The sequence below is a fragment of the Anser cygnoides genome, chromosome 1 (genome assembly GCF_040182565.1).
Source record: "Anser cygnoides isolate HZ-2024a breed goose chromosome 1, Taihu_goose_T2T_genome, whole genome shotgun sequence".
Lineage (NCBI taxonomy): Eukaryota > Metazoa > Chordata > Aves > Anseriformes > Anatidae > Anser > Anser cygnoides.
Window position 1 is genome coordinate 129,114,737 of NC_089873.1, and position 20,758 is coordinate 129,135,494.

At 43.1% G+C, this 20,758-nt stretch overlaps 2 protein-coding genes across 9 annotated transcripts in view; one reads left to right on the forward strand and one right to left on the reverse strand.

Annotated features, from left to right (window-relative positions):
- The window catches only part of PHKA2 (phosphorylase kinase regulatory subunit alpha 2), a 44,824-nt gene extending 27,026 nt beyond the window's left edge, over nt 1-17,798 (forward strand). The window contains exons 22-33 of one of the 3 annotated variants that reach the window (XR_010826183.1): nt 774-930; nt 2,417-2,496; nt 2,735-2,813; nt 2,941-3,070; nt 4,485-4,586; nt 5,200-5,318; nt 7,483-7,530; nt 9,438-9,605; nt 11,186-11,239; nt 12,664-12,864; nt 13,598-14,636; nt 14,728-17,798. Coding sequence is in view for 2 of the 3 variants with exons in the window: in XM_048066814.2 (XP_047922771.2) it covers nt 774-930; nt 2,417-2,496; nt 2,735-2,813; nt 2,941-3,070; nt 4,485-4,586; nt 5,200-5,318; nt 7,483-7,530; nt 9,438-9,605; nt 11,186-11,239; nt 12,664-12,864; nt 13,598-13,771 (1,312 nt within the window). In the remaining variant the exon portion in view is untranslated. Of the gene's footprint in view, nt 1-773; nt 931-2,416; nt 2,497-2,734; nt 2,814-2,940; nt 3,071-4,484; nt 4,587-5,199; nt 5,319-7,482; nt 7,531-9,437; nt 9,606-11,185; nt 11,240-12,663; nt 12,865-13,597 lie in introns of all 3 variants that reach the window. The other 2 variants (XM_048066814.2, XM_048066817.2) reach the window with 2 other exon arrangements.
- A 163-nt stretch (nt 17,799-17,961) lies between these two features.
- PPEF1 (protein phosphatase with EF-hand domain 1) overlaps nt 17,962-20,758 on the reverse strand; it is a 36,199-nt gene continuing 33,402 nt past the window's right edge. For all 6 annotated transcript variants that reach the window (XM_013183911.3, XM_013183914.3, XM_048066828.2 and 3 more), the window contains 3 exons: nt 20,290-20,453; nt 19,424-19,508; nt 17,962-18,958 (listed from right to left, as the gene is read on the reverse strand). In XM_013183911.3, the coding sequence (XP_013039365.3) occupies nt 18,768-18,958; nt 19,424-19,508; nt 20,290-20,453 (440 nt within the window). In that variant the 3' untranslated portion in view covers nt 17,962-18,767. The remainder of the gene's footprint in view (nt 18,959-19,423; nt 19,509-20,289; nt 20,454-20,758) is intronic.

Here is a 20,758-nt window from a genome sequence, read left to right on the forward strand (position 1 = left end):
AGCAAAATGTTTAGCAGCCTCTATTAAAGATTAAAGGAGATCCTGAAAAATTACCATTTTTTTTGTTTAACTACGTAAAACACGTTTAATTTCCTGTTCTAGATTTGTTTAACCACTGATATCTCTCTTGGGCTCTGGTGAACTCTGTCCCTCTAACAGGAGCTGAAAGGTCATTCTGTGGTGCTTCAAAACATTGACAACAAGAAGTGCCTTTTTTTTTTCCATAATGCAGTGAATTTTAAAACCAGGAGAAGAACAGAAATCTCCTTTGATTTATCAGTAATGGCATAAGCAGTGTGGAAATCTAATTAGTAGGTAAGAAAGAGGCAGGGCACAAAAACTCAGAGGTCCCTGAAGCGTGTGAAAAAATGGGTGCAGTCTTCAGCAGTACTGAAGAAAGTGCTGAATTTTGCTCTTAAAGAGCAACATATGGAGCTTTCCTCTAGCAAACTATCTGCGTGCATGTTCAGTTTGAAGTCTGATGGGAAATTCCATGGGTCACGGTCTTATGGCTAACTAAGTGTTCTAGTTAATATGAGAGTTGCTGTCACAAGATGTCACCTGATCTCTGGTGAAGGGCCCCCATGTCCCGTGTACTTAAGTCTGTCACCAAAATGAGCAATTCAATCAAAATCAGGCTGCTCATTCTGTGGTAAGATTAAGCGATGTAGTATTGTGAGTTTCCTGTTTTCTCTCTCTGTCCTTCATAGAAGAGCCCTTAGAGATCTGCTTGTTTTTTTCTCTAATGAAAATTATCTTCTGTTTTCCGGCAGAGGCCCTGACTGGGATACAGAGCTGAACGGACAATATGGCGTCACTGTTCATTGCCTGCTCAACGAGCTCTACAGGAAAGCAGGCCTCAATCAGGAGTGGGGATTAATCCGTTATATTTCTGGTATACTTAAAAAGCGAGTGGAAGTCCTGGCAGAGGTATGAAATACAAATAGTGCTGGTTCAGTTTCCTGCCTGGAAACAGAGATAAGGCTACCAATGGGTGGCACAAGTGCCTGTGGGGCTTGTGCTTGCCTTCTTCTGGTCTTCACAACATACCTAGTGCAGCAATTTTCAGTAAACGTTGGTTGTTTTTCTGATCTAAAATCTTACTGCAGCATCTTTACCTTTCATCCGTACTGAGAACTGTGCTAGTGTTGGAATGGATTGAGATTGTCAAACTGCAAATGATTGTGAAGGCTTTGTTTAATCTCTGTTTTTCCGAGAAGCTTAATTATGTGCTTTGAAAGTTGTAGTGGTCGCTGGAAATCACTTGTTGCTATTGTCGTAGCATAAACACTTTTGGAGCACCAGTGTGATGTGGTGCTAGAGATTATGCAAAAACATGATCAGGCAATTCCTGTCCCATTGGGCAGGCAATCTGTAGTGTGAGTGGCTGCAGGTGTACAGAGGCATTAGGATATCTGGGACTACTCAAGATTAGCAAGGAAGATCCATTTTAAGGGCACAGATTTCATTTTGAACATTACAAAAACATTTCCTCTCTGCTGTTCTAAGTACAGCAGTTTGTACGTAGCGCTGCATTTTTCCAAATAACTTTTTCTCTAATTCCTGGCCATTTTCAAAGCTTTGATAGTCACGCCTAGAATGACCTGTTCTACTGACAGTCATATTTGCAGGGAGCAATTTTTGATAGTCACCCTGCATGGTACTTCACTAGGTACCTTTTCTATCCTCAAGACGTTATGGATGAGCAGTAAAGACATGCTCACAGAAAGCTGTGTATGTTAAATTTCAAAGATGTTGGCAAAGAACTGGGGAGGATGAGAGTAGGGGTGATTTGTAGTAGTGATTTTGTTCCACGGTGAGGGAAGGAAAATAAACTCCTAAAGAAATCAGAGGAATGTAGGTCAGTGAGGTCTGTGTTTGAGGATGCTAAAACAGGTAAGTTAAACACCCTCTTTTGTAGGAAGTACATATAGAAGAGTAAAACGCTGGTACTGGAGGAAGAACCTATTTCAGGGTACATAATTTGGGAATGCGATGTAATTTTTTTATTATTATTTATTTTATTTTAAAGAGAGATACTAGTATACAGGATACATTTTTTTTAGCTAATACTTCCAAGCTTTCCATTAATATATATATTTTTTTGTCTTAAATAAAAATCAAATGTTTATCTTATGGTAAAGTCCTTTATTGATCTTCCAGCCCCAATGGAGTACATAAACATTATTCTGCTGATTTCAGCGTGAGCTTTCATCCTAGGCAGACTCATAGCCCTGCTGATATCAGGGGATCTTCGGCAACTGCTTAACAGCATTCTGCTGGATCTGCACGTCTGGTAGTTAATAGAAATGCACTTAAAATTGCTAAAGAAATGCTTAATTTTCCAGAATTAAAAGCTGTATCACTTTTGCATGACTCAGAGAAAGGTCTGTTGTTTTCTGTCACATCATGATAGGCATGCACAGACCTCCTGTCCCACCACAAGCAGCTTACTGTGGGCCTGCCACCAGAACCCCGCGAGAAAATCATTACCACGTAAGTTGGAGCTCAGTCTCAGTAGAAGCAGCCTGCCTTTCTGCATCTTGCTGGTACCATCCTGCTACCATCATCTTGTTTTAAAAGTTGTTGCTCAACCTTAGAAAGGATTGCAGCCACCAAGACAGAAAAGCTTGTAGTGCAAAGATGTTTCTGGGTGACTTGGTTCCAGTACACGTTCAAGAAGTCAACAGCAAGTGCCTGAGCTAACTGCTAACTGTGGTTTGCCTTCTTACAGCCCCCTGCCACCTGAGGAGCTCACAGATCTTATTTATGAAGCCAGTGGCCAAGACATCAGTATTGCTGTCCTGACACAGGTAAGCAACACGGGGAAAAAAAGGGTTCTTTAAGCTGTGACCAGTATGATGCCAGTGTTCCTGCTGTGACTGGGAAACCTAAGATGACCCGCTTTGAATAGGTGCCTTTATGGATCTGTCCTTACAGGAAATAATTATGTACTTGGCAATGTACGTTCGATCACAGCCTAGTCTTTTCATGGAGATGCTCAGGCTTCGCATCGGTCTGATAATTCAGGTGATGGCCACTGAGCTGGCTCGGAGTCTGAAATGCTCAGGTAAGTGTAATTTTATCATAGGAGATACTTGTGGCATTATTTCTGCTTCACCGTAGTCATTGTTTTTTCATTTACTTGTTAAATTCTTCATTCAACATATACAATTAGTAACTTTGAAAATAACTTCCCTTTTTCACTTAATGAAAGATCCCTGCCTCTCCTCTCCCCCTACGTTGTCAGTCTGAAGTAGACAGTAAGTACTTAAGTCCCCTGACTTTCACTAAGTGTTTGAGGTGCTGATCATCAAGTTGTACGCGCGTGTATTTAGGGACCCAGTGCTATTAACTGCAATGAGGATTAGGACCCTGGATTAGGATCTTCTGAATGAAGAATGACTGATGAAATATCTGAAAAAACATTGAAGATTTTTCCACATCAGAGGAGTTCAAAGGGGTCAAAAGTCAAGAAGAAATCATCATCAGAAGTGATCAAATTAATGTGATGAAAATACAGTCTCAAATGCTGACATTTAGGGGCATGGTCTGGACCATATTTTTGTGGCTTAGCTCATCACTGTTTCTAATGTACTAGTACACCTCAAAGGGGAAAACTTCATGAATCATATTTTAAAGGGTCCCCACTTTGGACACTGCTGCTCTCTTTGACAAAAGGTTGGACCAGATGATTTTAGAGGTCTTTTCCAACCTAAATGATTCTATGTTTCTATGAAAATTAGGTGGATACCTGCCTTTGAGGAAGCGGCAGGTTTGTCTCTTAGGAGAAGTAGATAAATGCAGCTAAGTAATTTTCTGTGATAATCCTGTTTCTCTATGAGGAGTGCACAGAAAACCGTATTTCCCCCAAAGCTGAAGCTGAGAACCAGAAGCTGCTTCATTCATACTTCAAAGCCTCTTTTTGCAGTGCTCCTTTAGTTATTTCTTTGCACACTGCTCTCAGCTTCATTGCTGCCTTTTCCATGCTCTCCTTTGAAAGACTTGTCTGCGTGCACATGTGCGCTCATGTGTATGTATGTGCTTCTTCTCTCTCACTTACAAGCACAATCCTTTAATCAAATAAAACACAAGCCTTCCATTTGCATGCTGTTCTTTACGGAATAACTCTGGCTCTGTAATTTAGATCTATGTGGTCTGCTTTTGGGAGATGGCTGTAGTGATTTTTCAAGCAATCTTGCTCTGTGAAGGAGCAACTGCTTTCTCATCATCAGCTTCAGTGAGATTTCACACAACCTGCACAGGCTGTTCAGTAATGCAAATAGAGTCATCTCCATGCAGTGTTTGTTGTTTAGTCTTGAAATGTATTTTCTTTGAAATGACAACATATTAATTTTTTTTAAAAGGAAGCATTAGCTACAAAAATAAATGTGGTGGAACACCAGCCAGCCAGCAGTTCAGTTAGGAAAACAATTTGTAAACCAGCTTATAGTGATGTTTGTTGATGGTTGTGTTTACACTAGGTGAAGAAGCTTCAGAGAGTTTGATGAATCTAAGCCCCTTTGATATGAAAAATCTCCTACATCATATTCTCAGTGGAAAAGAGTTTGGTGTGGAAAGAAGCTGTAAGTGGTCCATATGTTAAGTGAGTACTGTAAATATAGAGTTAGATCATCATATAAGCAGGATTGTACTCTCAATGCATGTAAAACAGAAGTGCTGGTAATGTATTAAACATAGATTGCCAGTACTTGTGTATATTAGCTGCTGAGGGATAAAAAAAACACACATGATGGAAACTATCCTGCACTTGTATCAAGATTGTATCAGGCAAACTTTTAAAATGAAGAAATTTTATGTGACCAGAACAAAGACCATAAAAAGGGCGTATCCAGCCTGCCTTCAAGGAGTGTGTCTGTGATCCTCAGAATTCCCAGCTGGCCCTTTAGCAGGTTTCCGGGTTCATTCTTAAGCCCTCACAGACTCACTGCAACTCCAGTGTCTTTTGATGCTGTGATTGTTCAGTGTCTTGGAAGATCAGGCCCCGATATCCAACTGTGGATCTACACCCTGGCTTGATGCAATCAGGCTTGAACTACTGATGTGATTTGAAAGGATGCTGTCAAAAAGAGCATTGTATGCTTGTGAAAGGACATGCTTTTATCTGCCACTTCTAGATACGATTTTGTATGTTTTCCTACCTGTATAATTTTTAAAATGTCCATTTGCTTCTTCTAGTGCGACCTGTGGATTCCTCTTCATCTAGCCCTGCAATTTCTATTCATGAAATGGGGCATTCAGGAGCAACCAAAACAGGAAGAAGTGGTATTACTAAATTAAAGAGCGAGATGAAGCAGGTGAGGTTTTTCTGTCAGTGCTCATCAGAAAATGCAGCTGTTTTGGAGCTGTGTTAAGTCAGATTTTTGTGTATGCATTTCGGGAGACTTTAATGCTGAATAAGCCCATGGTAAGTCACAGAAGTTTCCAAACATCCTTTGATTTAAAGCTGATAGAAAGCACGAAGGGGATGTTTCCTCCCAAACTGTAGTTCCTTTTTTGTTCTTTTTCACATGCTGCATATAGAAGAACTTGAGCAAACTGTAATGCATTCATGGCATCGACTTTAAAACAGCATTTTTATAATTTTTTAGCTAAGGCAAAGTCAGATGTACAAAGCTTTCATGCATTGTCATTCTTGTACTCTGCACGGGTTTCTAATATGGTCTATGTGCCTTTGGGGAAAAAAGATACACTTGGAAGAGAAATCTTGGTTTGTTTTTTTTTCCTGTGTTGTTTCTTCAGGAACTGAGAATGACTACTGCTAGAATATATATATGTATATATATATGTATATATATATGTCCAGTATTTTAAATAGCACAGCAACTGAACATATGAAGAGACGTGATAGAAAACACACACAAAGTGTTCTGAATTTCTTGTGACTGATGGTTTTACTACAAATGTTTTTGATTTCTCTTTTTTGTGTTTCTATCAGTAATTTTCTTTTGCTGTAGATAAACAGGAAGATAGTGATCAGATAAAAGGCATTTATGAGAATGAAGTATTTTATGTAAGAAATTTCAAACATTTCAAAATTACCTTCTCTGCTGAGAGCTTAATAAGCAAGTCTTGCATTTACTCTGAGGCTATCTCTAAGTTTCTAAGAAAGTATGTGGTGTTCACCTTGATTGTATGAAACAAGTTTGCTTGTTAAGCTTTTGAAGAGGAGTGGAATTTCTGTATGAGCTTGACATAAGGTATTTGATGCTGACATAAAGATCAGTTAATAATTGTTTTTGTTATACAATCAATCAGGGAAGCAAAGGTGCCTGTGAAACGTGCGGTTTGTGTCTCGTGAGATCTGGTCGCTGTGTTTGAGCCGTGCTGGTGCCTTGGTGTTACTGTGGCCAAGCTTGCCTTGTCCCCACTGTTGGTACAGCTGTGTCTATGAAAACGCTGCTGGGTGCTTAATGCAGGCTCCAAAGTGACCTTAGTAACTCAGTTTGAGCGTGGCTGTTGGTCTTACAGCTGACCGTGGATGTCTGACTTCAGAGCCTTTCCCAGAAGGAAGGGGGACTGGGCACTAGGCGGCAGCATTATTTTATTTAAATACACAGGTGGACCTGAGCCGAATCCCTGTGCAGTTTGTTAAGGCTGAAAAGGTATTTCCTTGCATTGCTTTTGCATTAGATGGAAACATTTTTTGCACAGATGAAGAATGGGCTGTTCTTACTTTTATTCCCCCCACCTGTCCGTTCATGGTGCTTCCTGCCTGCTCTCACTGCACTCTCTAAACAACTTGCCAAATTCCGATTTTATGTCATACTGGGTTGGGGTGAGAACCATCAGCTTTGTGTCAGGAAGGACACTTGTAGTACTTGCACCAACATTTCTTTACACCAGAGCTTGTGTGCTGAGCAGCTGCAGCTCTCTTGTTTACTGCAGATGTTTCTGGAGTCTGAAAACCAAGACTTTGCCTAGGTCTGAACCATTAACACTAATTAAAGGGCATGGCTTGGGAGGGGACAGCTACAGAAGAGTGCTCAGTGTGGAAAGGGGTGCATCCGTGTTTCTGTGAAAGCTTTGCTTTGCAGCTGTTCGCTCAGCACTGCTGACCCCCCTGGCATCCTGCAGGCTTTCTGCAGCACGGTGGCCTTCCACTGCAAAGAGAAGAAGCTGACGTAACGAGGGGAGAATGGAAGTGGGGAGCTTGGGTTCTTTTGTTTTGTTTTGTTTTGTTTTTTCTGACCCTGAATTGCAGAAAAACGTCAGCATGCTCCTTAACTGGGGTGGTTTGTGTTTGCCATGCCGTGGTGACCCTGGCCATCGGACGTGGCTGTCCCAAAGTCAGCTGAAGTGCAGCGCTGCGGGAGCCAGAGTCTGCCATGGTTTTCCCCTGATTACCTGAGCTTATTCCATGCTCCTCGTCTTTGCACAGATGGGTTACTTAACCTTGTTTGCATCCTGTTCTGTCGTGGCCGTCTGTCTGACCTGCTGGTGTCTGTTTTTGTTTTGTAGTTCTTTCATGAGGGCCACTCCATGTCAAGCAGCATGTTCGCTTCCACGGTAAAACACTGCCTGCAGCTCTGTGTGTATGCGTGTGCAGGAATCTCGGCTCTGAACACCTGCAGCTTCTTCTGTGTGAAAGCCTGTTGTAAAACCCTACCTCTCCATTTAGCTCATCTTCACTGGGAGCCCGTTCTCATCAGTAATCTTTTAATAGTCTCATTTAGATCCACTTAGTTCTTCTGAAGGTTAAGTAGTCGTAGAAGATAAAGCACTGTTGCAGATTTAGTTACTTGATTATATTACAGGTGTCATCAGTATTTAAAAGTAATGTAATGTACCATTTTTGCTGGCAGTCTCTGGACAGTAATGAAACCAGTACTGCTTCAGATTGCTGAGGCAGTGGTTTTACAGGCCTGGGTGTCTCCTCGGGCCGTCATGTTCTTTCAAGGCAGAGAATTGTAGCCCTTCTTCAGCTTTCGCTGTTAAGAAAAGAGACAATTGTTTAAATATTTTACCAGCAGAAACCTCAGCAGTTTAAAGTCTGAGGCTCCAAATCTGTCATCAGGAGACAGAAGGCTTGCAGCTACGCCTGCACCTTGAACTGGCAGCTGTGATGAGAGGATCTCTGCGCCTGGAGACTTGCTGTCACTGGCACACCACTGAGGTGCCCTAAATACACAATTACAGAGCACCCCCAGGTGCACATTCCCCTAGCCCCGTGGCCTGGCCTGACAACTGCCAGGTTGCTGCTGCCTCACTCTTCCCACATCCCAGTGCAGAAAGGCAGAATTGAACCGTGTTTGACTCAAATGCACAGAACTGTTGAAGGAGATCCTTGTCTCTCTGAACTACCTGAGTAGCCAGAGTAATTACTGTGTGCAGGTGGATTTCTCTGCTTTGGCACTGACCCTCCTGCATCCCCTCGCTCTGCTAAACAGTGTGGAGGAAATTCTGACTATCAGAGTCAGCATGCAGTAAAGGAATAGTGTGCATCAGACCATCAAGGGAACGCCACTCATGTCTCACTGACACCAACAGGAGTGAAAATGGACTTTGTTTTCATTTTCTTTTTGCAGAGCTTGGCTGTGTGGGGTCCCTGAGCCTCTCCTTTGCAAACATGCAGTTTTTGGTCGTATTTCGCATTTTCCCCAGTACTTTGTTTAGGCAGTTCCTTGCTCAAGAGAGGATGGGATTTGAGAACGGGCTGTCAGTGAAGTCCTCTCTGGGCTGAAAGTAATGGGTGTGCAAAAAGGAACGAGGCTACCGAATAACACAGTGTCTGGAAGTGCAAGGACTAGGCAGACTGCACATACCCTGGTGTGGAAGTGACAGTGAGAATGTGCTGATAGTGCCACAACTTGGAAGAAGATTTGCTGCCTAATTTAGTCTCCAAGTTTGGTAGAGTAAAATAATAGAACAATAGTGACAGTAAAGGAAACGAGGTGGCTACTTACAGAGAGGTGGGCATGGTAATTAAATGACCACATAAAGTCAGTTTTTAATCAACATACATTAATGGAGCTATTTGCATGGAGGACCTCTCTTGCTGGCATCATGGACCCATTGATTCCCTCACATCCCTGAGCCTGAAGTCCAAATCAGACCAGCCAGTAAATTCCACCATCTGGTGGAGCAGTGACACTGCCCTGCCAGCCAACCTGTACTTGCCAAAGCAGTCGTGCCTTGTATTGAACCAAGCAGTGAAGTTTACTGACTTATCCCTTGGTGAACTGCTTGCTTATTTTGTTGAGAAACGACTGAAGTGCTGGAGAAGTGAAGCTTGTTATGAAAGGTAGAGAGAGGGATCAGTCCTGCTCCAGCACCTTGTATGATGTCCTGGCCTGTGTTGTTTTGTTTTTTTTTTCCTGGTCCTCAGCTAGCGTTTTAACAGAACAATGTGTTCACAAGCAGAAGCACTTCTGATGGTAGAAGGAAACTAACAAAAGCTTTAATGTTTCTGACAGAGGGGCAGCACTCCACCATCTCCCACCAGCACTTCTCCTACTGGCTCCGACAGAGACATCAGCTGGGGGGACCGCAAAGGGCAGTGGCTGCGCAGGAGGAGGCTTGATGGTGCCATTAACAGAGTTCCTGTTGGCTTTTATGAGAAGGTGTGGAAGATCCTTCAGAAGGTAGGTTGACAATTATGGAAGGCAGGAAGCAAAAAATATGTATGGGAACATGGGAAGGTGGTGCTTCAGAGATATTGTGGTGCTGGTTAAAGTTGGTCTTCAGCTGGAAGACTAGTGGAAACTAGAGTTGTGAGTAGGAACATGTCTCTCGAACATATAAAGGCTCCATTAATGCAACTCCACACATTAGTCTGAAAGTGCATTTTTCTCTGAAAACACCAGGCACCGCGTTTTGGCCGAACAATTCTGTTTCACCACTGTTGTGCATTGTTCCTGGCCTTACGCAAGTTGTGGTCACTGCCACTGCGGGGCACTGTAATGCAGCGCACTTCATGTGCTCCAGCTGAAAAAGGCTGCAGGGAATGAGGTTGGAAACTTCACAGTCTTCCAGAATGTCTTGAGATCTCTTGCTTGCTCTTCCGAGCTGCATGCTATTCTTGATACCTTTTGTTTACTGTGCTTGTGTAGCAACTTGGAGATCAGGGGTATGGAAATATACTGAAACAGATCTCCAGGAAGGAAAAGAGGGGAATTCAGAATTTCTGTTTACTTCAAAGTGATGCACCTGTTCTCCTTTGCTGGATGACAGACAGCATTTGGCAGCTTGCAAAACTGAGCTGTTCAAGCCTACGCCCTTGCAAAGATGTGCATCACCAGCTTAGAGCACTCTTGGTTGTCCTAAAATCAGTTATTCTGAAGCTGGTATCAGCCAAGATGAGTCATATATGACCACTAGATTTACTGATGGAATCTTCTAGTATGTTCAACGTACGTTCAACAGTGAACATCACTTCTGTCCTGACCTACTGTAGTAGCTGGGAGTATTTAATGGTTTTCTGGCTATTAAAATTAATTATGCTTATTTAAAGTTATTTAAATATTTCTTACACTATGGACTGTTCACAAAAGCACTCGTCTCGATGTGCCCTTTTTTTTATTTTTTATTTTTTATAACCTCAGGTACCCAGATATGTCATTCCTTAGCCTGCCTTCTCACCATTTATGTTTTGTCACCCTTCTCTTTTATACCACTTGGTATTTCTAACACCACCTCTCCACCACTGGTTGTGGCCCGTTTCCAAGCACCATAACATGCTGACATGCTTGAGTTGAGGTGCCCTGGTTTTGCAACACTTAACTAAATGTTGTTTTAGTGAAAATGGGAAATAAAGGTTCTCATTTTCATGGTTTGTTGTCGTGTTCTTGCATTAGCTTTTATTTCTACATCCTTTCCACAGAAGTTTCTCATTGATTTGGTTTGGTCCTTTGTCTGCCCCTTCCTGTAGTGGCTCTCCAAGTTCTTTCCTCCCATTCAATAGCTAAAATGGAATACAGGACACTATGCAAGTGTCACGTAAGGTTATTTCTAACATTTGGCAGGCTACATAATAACCTCTTGAGTAAAGGTGAAATAATATTTTTAACAGGTTTTCTTTTTTGTGGTAGATTTGGTGGTGGTTTTTTGGTGTTTTTGTTTGTTTAACTGAAAGGTTTTACATATTGGCTTGGATCAGAGTTCACTCAGATCTACTTGCAAGAACTATAATTTCTGTTCACTGTCAAAATGTTTTTTGTTTCAGTGTCATGGTTTGTCCATTGATGGTTACGTCCTTCCTTCTTCAACCACCAGAGAGGTACAGTAAAACGCCGAGGATTTTCTAGCCATATGACTGAACATTTGGTTTCACAGTGTAAGAGGCAGAGCAGGGCCAATGCTGCAGTACCTTTTTTAAAAACAGAAGTGGCTGCTACTCCAGGAGGGAGCTGAGGTCTGGATCTTCCCTCCACCACCCCTGCCAGCTTCACCGGGGTTGTGCAGATGAGTTTTTCTGCCAGCCAGGCCTGGGAGTGGGTGGGTTTTGTGTTAGGTTTGCCCCTTTGCTGCTCCTGCTTTCTGTACGCTTCCATGGCAGTAGTTTGCTGCACCCACAGAGCACTGCTTGAAAAGGGGGTGGCTGGTTACAGTCATTCAGGCAGAGTGATGAAAAAGCTCAGCTTTGTTGGAATAAAGTAGACACATTGCTTGTTCCCCCCCCATTTTTTTCAAATGCTGCCACTGCAGCCAATGTATTTTGGCATCACAGCGTCAAGAGTAAACACCAGTTGAGGATGATTGTTTCTCACCAAAGCTTTCACTCGTTAAATCCATAACCTTAACCTTTCTTTATACTTTTTTTTTTTTTCCTCCATTGGATTGCCACTCTGCCTTTAGGCACTCTGGCAAGTTTTAAATTCACAAATATGAAACAAACAACTCTTGTGAACAGAGGTCTCTCAGCAGAAGAGAGATACTTGCATGCCTGAGACTTTTTTCATGTCAGGTTGCACCCGATTTGTCTCTGGCTTTCTTCTTTTCTGAGGGGTGGTGGTAACAGCTGAAGAGAAGAGCTGGAATTTTCTGCCAAATTTAAACCTTCTTTTGCAGAATGGAGAGCTTTATTTATTCCTATTGTGTAGATAAATAAGCTTATATTTTTAGCCTGTCAGACCTAGACAGTATCTAATTTTGCTGTTTAAAAGAATCAAACTAAATAAGCACAAACCTCCTAGGGTGTCAGCATTTCACATGACATCCATACAGCTCTGCCAGCGAGATTTAGGCTGCTCTACAAACAATATAGGTATTTGCTTGTGTGGAAGCACATTCATGCTAAGCAGGTGGCTATTTTTAAATCTCTACAGTCATTTCAGTTTTGCGACTAACCTGCAATGCCAGAAGGGTACTCGGAAGGCAGAATGCCCGAGACTGGCACATTAGAAGCAGGGAGTTAATTTGTAAGCTCACTATCTGCAGTCCTGTGTGCAATTAAAATGTGTGTGTGATGGGTTGCAGGGCTGGAGCAGTTCTCTGGAAGTTGCATAACTGTGTGCAGGATCAGGGCCTAGCAACACAAAAACTTTCTGTCAGTGCTAAAGCCATACAAACGTCTCGTTCACCTCAGTCAGGCTGCCCCGACGTGAGGAGAGGAGCGTATATTTAAGTGCCTGGGGGATGTGTGGGGAACTGGTCTTTTGGATTTGTCAGTTTTTAATTTCCATTTCCACTCTCACTCACCAGATGACCCCGTGCGAAATCAAGTTTGCTGTGCACGTGGAGTCGGTGCTGAACCACGTACCCCAGCCTGAGTACCGGCAGCTCCTGGTGGAAGCTATTCTCGTTCTTACCTTCCTGTCTGACATCGAGGTGAACAGCATCGGGGGAATCATCCACGTGGATCGAATAGTGCACATGGCCAACGACCTCTTTCTGCAGGAACTGGTGAGTGCGTCCAAGGGGCAGTGGAGGGAAGCCTTCGCATTTGAAATCTACGCCCTGTTCCTTCTTTGGTGTGTGGAGAATATGATTTTTTCCTTATGCCCCTACGAAGGAAAACCAAATCACCTCACAGTCTTCTGGAAATATATTTGGAAAACTAATTTAAGAATTGTGGGAGATTTAGTGGGGACAAAATCATAGCTGCTAACAACCTCTGAAATAAGTGGGCAGATTGAAGAGAACTTTCGCTTTACCAAAGCACTGCACAAGCCACTCTGAGAAGAAGCATTCAGTCCTCTATCAGCAGAAAGTCAGGAAAAGCTGTGCGGGTACAGCTGCCAGAAACAGAACAGCTCAGAGACCACACTGTGTACATGCCAGACAGTAAGGCAGAGACCAAGTTCACGTCCAGGTTAGTTGCATGCAGCTCTACCAAATTATAGAACAGTATTGTGAAAGTAGAGTGTGAAGCGTTAAAATCATCGCTATTTAAGTATTAAAAAAAAGGACAAAATTTGTGAAGCTAGATGTCCCTTGTTTACTTAGGCCGATCCAACTAAGTCATGTGTATCTTGTAACAATCCCAGTAAGGGTTTTAATGAGGGAACAGAGGCTTGCTTTCAGCGTTCAACACAAATGTAAAATCATCCTGAGGCCTTTTCGTTTTTTTTCCCCAATACATAAGCATAAATGCCTAACGTTCCCTACTTCTTTTTTTTTGTGTGTGTCTTTTCAGAAATCATTTGGAGCTACTGGTGGTATCTTGGAGAAAGACATAGCCACAGGAATTTGCCACTTTTTTTACGACAGTGCTCCAAGCGGGGCCTATGGGACTATGACATACCTAACAAAAGCCATAATTATTTATTTACAGGATTTCCTGCCTAGCACAGGCTGTGTGATGCAATAAGCAGTGTCTCATGAGGGAGAAAAGGCTAGGAAGCTTTTTCTCCCCGTTTCGCTGCCTTGAACCTCTTGTTTAGTTGCTGCATGTGTGTTGTGTGCCATACACTACCTCAGCGCTTTATGCGAGTCATCATGTTATGTGCATGCCTGCCTGCGGGGGACAGGTAGGTGGAATGTGGCCTACTTTTAAGGGAGGGTGTGAGAAATAACAAATAATGAAGCTCATTCTGCCCAAAGTGCATAAATGTAATTCATATTAAATTAGCAAGAATTATACAGCTCTGCCAAGGGGAAAACAGATTACTCTGTGGAGATCAAAAGGCATAATAAAATGAGGGAGCTCTATCTCAGGCAAAGTCTCCCAAACAAGGGAAGTGATGGAATTCATTAATTTTTCCCCGGCACTCTAAATGTATGTCGTCATTGTGAATCACTAATGCAGTGTGAAACATCCAGGGAAATGTAAATTAGAGGAATAGGAATAACTGGAGGTAACCAGGTGGTATTTTTAATACACTTTTACCCTGATTCTCATCTCGTTTGCACCTAGTTAGTGCAGGGCTAGTGCAGTAGAGACAAATGTCTTACAATATCCACTAATTTGAGATGATAGCCTTGCTCAGGAAGCTGCCTCTCTCTTTAATCTGAACAAAGTTGCTTCCTTCCCGGCATCCCCAGGGCCTCGCAGGAAAATCTCAAGACTCTGGCTTCTCCAAGGTGACAGACAGTTTTATGCCTGTAATCCTTTTCTCTGAACGGAGAAAGATAAACCTCAGCCACCCGAGCACCCTTCCCAAGTCTCCTGATCCTTTCCCTTGCAAATAGCCTCGGAGTTGAGAATGGCATAATTGCCACCCTTCCAGCGCAGGGTGAGTTTATGGAAGGCTTTGATGTTTTTCTCTCTTTTTTTTTTCTTCCTTTTTTTTTTCCTTTTGTTATTATTATTTTTTTTCTTTAAAGGCACATTTGTCAGTCCTGGTTAGGGATGGGCTCCCTGGTAGTCTCCTTCCAGACAGCTCCCAGGTTTGTGCCTGTGCCGTGAGACTGTCCACTGAAAATGAGTTCCAGTGGCTGCTTTGAGCTGCTTTAAGGAGAGAGAGTAAGTGCGTGTCATGCCGGGAAACGGCTCTGTGGCCACTTCATCTGGAAACAGAGGTAGGCTGCTTCTGGCATGGAAAACCCTGCTTCACCCCAGGCACCAGCTGCGATTTGCTGTGGTTTTATGCAGTCATTTGAAATACCTTGATGAAAACAGGGAAATAAGCCCGTCTCGCTTGCTGGTTGCCAGCATCCGTGGTCCAGGGAAGGCAAGCTTCAGGCGGCACAGCTACCATGGAGGCGCTGCTGCTACTGCAACATCTGGGCACTTGCTCAAGAGAGCAAAGGCAGAGCAATGAGTGTGGGAGGCCTCAGGAGGTGATTCAGATTTAGGTGAATTTGGCAGTCCGAGGGCCCAGGAGCTGCTTGCTGGATGCTCTGAGAGGCAAGGACTGCGTTAACCACCATGGGCACTGTGGACCTGCGGAGGGATTAGCGTAAAGGTATGGTTCCGGTACGACTAGCACACACCTGGATGTGGAAGTCATTTTATTGGCATGGTACCTGGTTTTGTTTTTTTCTTTTGTTTGCTTTTCCCCCATTTTTGTATGCATTGTGAGAGATCACCTAGCGTGTTTCTCAGTAAACAAATCCTTTGGTTTAAACATGTAAATGTAAGTCCAAGAGCACGAGCACACCAAGTCTCTGAAGCAATGGTTCAGAGCCTAGAGCAAAACAAATACCCCTTAACTCTTTTTTTTTTTTTTAAGCAAGTGTCTTTGATTTAAAATTCATAGTATGACCTCAATTACCGTACATTTATAATCACTGTGATCAATTACCACATGGAGTCACGGAGTGTACACACTGGAAGAGTGTTTATTTGGTGATTTGAAGAGTTTAGATAAGTGGTACTGAGAAGCGGGATGCTGAAGTACAATGTCAGTGGAGGGGAAACTCATTTTACTTCCAGGTCAGGCACAGCTGCAACTTTCTGCTGAGCTACTACTCGGACAGAAGGATTATTACAACTGGAGAATCACAGTTAATGCAAAACTCATTAAGGAAATAAGCTTTTGTTCAGACCCCCCCTACACACACACACACACACTTTGCAGAGGATCCACCTATGTGTTATTAAGCTGTTACAAAACCGAGCCGGCTCTGATGGTGGTGGGGGTGTGCTCCCAGGTAAAACCCATGGTGACAGCTTTGCAGCTAATTGGAGCAGCTCGGCTGTCTGGCTTCCCGGGGGAGCCAGAAGAGGAGGTTGTGGCCATCCTCAACTCCCTGCACACTCATTTCAGAAGGCAAAGGTACACAGACACACCGTGTGCTTCAGAAACGAGGGCTTTTGGGAAAACAGATCCACCTGGGACCTGGTCTTTCCGTTCTGTCTGGCGCTGCTGTCACGAGCAGTTTGCAGCCGTGGGGACGGAAGCAGCAGCCCTGGTCCTGTGGGAGCTGGGCCTGCAAGCGGGCAGACAGCAGGGCTGCGGGGGCTGGCTCAGCGCAGGCCTCTTCTGTGGTGCCAGCCGTGGGCCCCTCGCTCAGGGAAGGAGCCCTAAAAGGGTCGGTGGCTTTCCATGGCCTGTAGGAAGATGCCCTGTGTGGGTGAAGCGGGGGCCTGGTGACAATCCAAGCCCCACATCAGGTGCTTGGCTTGAAGGCTGATGGCACCTGTAGGGCCAGTTTGGGCGCTCTGCCATGGCCTGATTCAGTCCCTGCTCACAGGACCACTCACAGCTGTGACATTAAATAGCCCCTGCATAACATGGTGGAATAAGTATATCTGTATCTACCTATCTATATAGGGATGAGAGTTATGGGAGAGCTTCAGCTCAAACAATGAGTTTAACACGAGTAGCTGGGCTGTCTCCTGCTCCAGTTCTAGTCTCCAGCGGCTTTTATCCCTGGCATCACGTGCCCTGCAGTTAGTCCCCCCTCCCATGTCCCCTCCTTCTGTCAGAGGTGAGGGGGCTCCTGTCTGCCGGTAGCAGCTGAGGGGCAGGCTTCTCTTTTGGCTCGATGACTCAGCTTCTCACAGGCTGCAGCGCTGCCTCCCTGGGAGCCTCTTCTCAGTGTATGCTAAGTGAAGTGCTGCATTGCGACCTTACTGCTGGCATCCCTTCTCATCAAGGCAAGCGTCCTTCAACTTAATCCTTCAGCTTAATGCTAGAGTGGCTTCAGGAACGCGTTGTGAGAGGGGCACATCTGAGCTGCAGGGTTTTGGCAATGTGTCTGAGCTCCCATGTTGTTACACACCCTTGTTTTGTCCTGTCTTCTTGGGGGTGGCAAAGGAGGAGATCTGTAATGTCACTTTCTATAAATACACATTTAACGTTACCAATGCCATTAAAATTTTACTGTAATTTTTGTTTTTCTATTGGAGAACCCCCCCACTCCAGCAAATAGAAATGAGTATGTGCATGTTTATTCACTCATCTGTAAATTTACAAAATACTTCTGGAAAAGTATTTTTCATATTTCATCAATTAAAAATAAGATTTAGGAATGATGGCACTGTACTAAACTTGGACTGCTATTGTATTCTGTAATGATAAATTATTAGAAAGGGTGCTATAGCTTTTTTTTTTTCCTTTGCATTTCCAAAACTGTTATTAAATTAAAAACTACCTACTTACCTCATGGTTCAATATTAAATTTTAAAGACTGGTTAGGCTGGAACTGTTACTACCCAGAAAGCACTCTGTATACATTGTATTTAATAAGGATGAATTAAGGTAATGTCTTTTTTTAAAAAGTTCCTGATCTGGCTGCACTTTATATCCGTGTGTTGCTTTCAGAGTGTAATATGCAACTGAGTCAGGTCCAGGAGTGAGGTGCAGGAATGGGAATATTGGCTCGCGGGCTTGGAGCAGGGGAATTCAGGGGGAGACATGGGACACTGGGCTCTTCCATCTTGCTGCTTTCCATAAAGTCAATTGCAGAATTTATCAGTTTACTTAATAAAGAATTTATGCTCAACTGTATGCAAGATTATTTGGGTTCAGTAGTATCAAACTTTGTTACTTTTGTGTTCTTACTCATCTCCTGGTTTTAGAGAAATATAGTTTGACTTCAGACAAAAAGTGTCGTACTCTAGTATGTGTAGGCTACCAACGTAAAGGCAAAAAGACACCGCACACACATTACTGTGAAAGCTAAAGCTTTATTTTAGGATCTATTGTATGTTATATTAACATGCTGTGGATTTAGCCAGCATTAAAGTGACAGGTTATGACTGTTTCTTGGCCCCCAACCCCAACAACTGTAGGCAACAGTAGCCAGTGGCAAGAACAAATCTATTGCAAGTGTAAACACCTTTCAGATAAGACCCTTTAAGTTGGGTCTGTAAACTTCAAAGAGGATACATAGTGACCTGGAATGTTTTAATTTTATTGCATCATGCAAAGAGCAAGATTAAATGCAGAACTACCTATTTTCCTATTTTAATGATATGGTGTTTTTTTCCCTTTTTTTCTTTTTTAACTCGCCTGGGCTGGATAGTCAGTCCACAGAAACCCTCTGCTGTTCCTGTTATATCGCCAAGGAGTGACAGATATGTTCCTTGTGGTCATTAATACTGTTTCTCAGCTGTCTCTAAGGGCTGCTGAGAGAAATGTACCAAAGTTTCTCCTCCCATGAGGTTGTAGGTGCTACCTCGGTAATATTCACAGATAAAATTGGTGGAGGAGATGAAACCAAGAGTGAAGATAAATTGTAAGGTACCGATGTGGCAGTGACACAGTAATGCTGTATATGGTGGTTTTTCATCTCTTCTGGTCTCATTACTAGCACGTATACATCATCCAGAAGGGACTAAGCAGGCTTACACAGTGACCACAACGCTTATTACCATTTATTGGTTGTCAGTGTGGAAGTTGGGTTCCCAGGCTGCCTGTGACTCATGACAGGAAGGTGAACTTCCATGACAACCCGCAAGAAGTTCTGCCTTTTCATTAGGTTGGCTTCTTGTCTCGTTTGTGAACCACATGAAAGGCCTCTAAAAATTCACTGAAGTCAATGTAGTCGTCTTTGTTGTAGTCTATGCTCTGAGCTAGCTTGTCAATGGATGCATCGTACGCATCAATTCCCAGGTGAGAACTGAAGATTCTCCAGGTCTTGCGGAACTCATCAAAAGAAATCAAACCTAAAGAAGACAGATGGCAGACTGCTTCTTCCAGTGCTGTTTCCCCTTCCTACGTACATGCATGCACATTCCTTTATTGCAAGACAGTTACCTGCCTACCATGGCTTGTGTGATTTTTTTTGTGATTTCATGACTGAAGTACATTTTTACTGCAGGCAATGAGCTAGCACTTTCAAGAGCAGAATTAAGAAAGCAGTAAATACTGAGTGAGAGAAGGGAGAAAAAGCCCCCGGAAGTGACACCAGTACTGGAAACTGAGTATGTGAGATTTTTTTCCTGAATTAGGCTCTGTGCACTGTCCCTTATATGGGTACAGCCTGACTGCTGAAATTAGTCTTCACTAAAGTGGAAAAATGACATCACCCCTGGTTCCTCTATATATAGAAGCCTTAAGGAGGAAACTGTGGGGAAAGATAAGTAACATAGGCTTCGTAGGGCTGGTGCTGTGAAGTTACAGAGACTTACCTGACTGATCTTCGTCCATGATGTTAAAGATTATCTCCAGATCTTTTCTGTATTTGCACAGCGTTTCAACCAAAGCTGGCTGAACCTGGTTTTGAAATCATACACAGGAAACAATTCAGACCTTGGGTTTGAATTAGTTTAGCCAACAGAATATGTACTATACAAATCTATTTTCCCAGTTTAACTTGTCAAATACTAGGAAAAAATCCTTATGCTTGAGTTCCAAGAGATGATATTTTGTCTTGCCCTGAATCAGCTAAAACCTGTCACTTCTGGGTGAGGGGGTCCTGTGAAGAAGCCCTTCACACCTCCTACCTTCAGTAATTATTTGTGGAGATACTGATGATTTAGGGAAAATACTCGATGTCATGCACTCACATGAAACGTTCAATGTTAGAAAAATGGTGGCGAGAGCTAAGAACCAAACCACTATGCAGTCGCCCAGTAACAACTGGACTCTGTAGAAGAGACCTTAGCTACATGTGGTCAAACATCTCCAGCCCATCTCCAACTGTGACTTCATCCTACAGGTGCCAGAATTGGTTCTGTGCACATTTGCAAAGCTGCTCTGGGTAGGATTCATCGCATATCTCCTCAGCTACCTTATCTAAATGCCCTTGAGAGACACCGGAAAGTAGGAAGCAGTTCTAGTGTGTGATTCATCCAACCTATTTTCAGAATCTACCTTAGCAGGGAATGATGATTTGTGCCCTAGAAGTACTTATTTCCCTCCAATGACTATAAAAGGAAGCTAGGTAACTAGTTCAGATGTAGATGTCTATGGGATTGGCCAAACCACTGTCTTGTGCCTCAAATTGCAAAAAGCTGTTCCTCTAGGATTTGGAACGAGGTATTTTCCTCCTTACCTCTTCTGTAGATTGAGCTATTTCCATATTGTGAAAACATGACATGTAGTCAACTTTTCCATCTGTATCTGTCTTGACTAAATGGAACTGCAGCGTCCTCCAGGGCAGTTCGAGGCAGAGGACAGACTCCATTGCTGCTGCCCAGTCACTGACAGAAATCTTGCCTGCCGGAAGGGGTCGGTTCATGGTTACGTTTGGTACATGATGCAGCATAAATCAGACACCAGCATGCCTTCTGACTTTGTTTAACAAGTCACAAAACACAAACATTTTCTCCTAATGCTGGGGAATAAAAATATTCTTAACAATGAGCAGCAAAGTCAGACTAAACATTTCCACAGGTCCCTTCCAACAGCAACAATTTTGTGATTCTATCGGCATGTTTTTAAACTTCTTGAGAAAAACATATTATTCTATGAAGAGTACTTCAGATTTGAGCTGAGTTGCACCTACAGAGAGAGACATATGT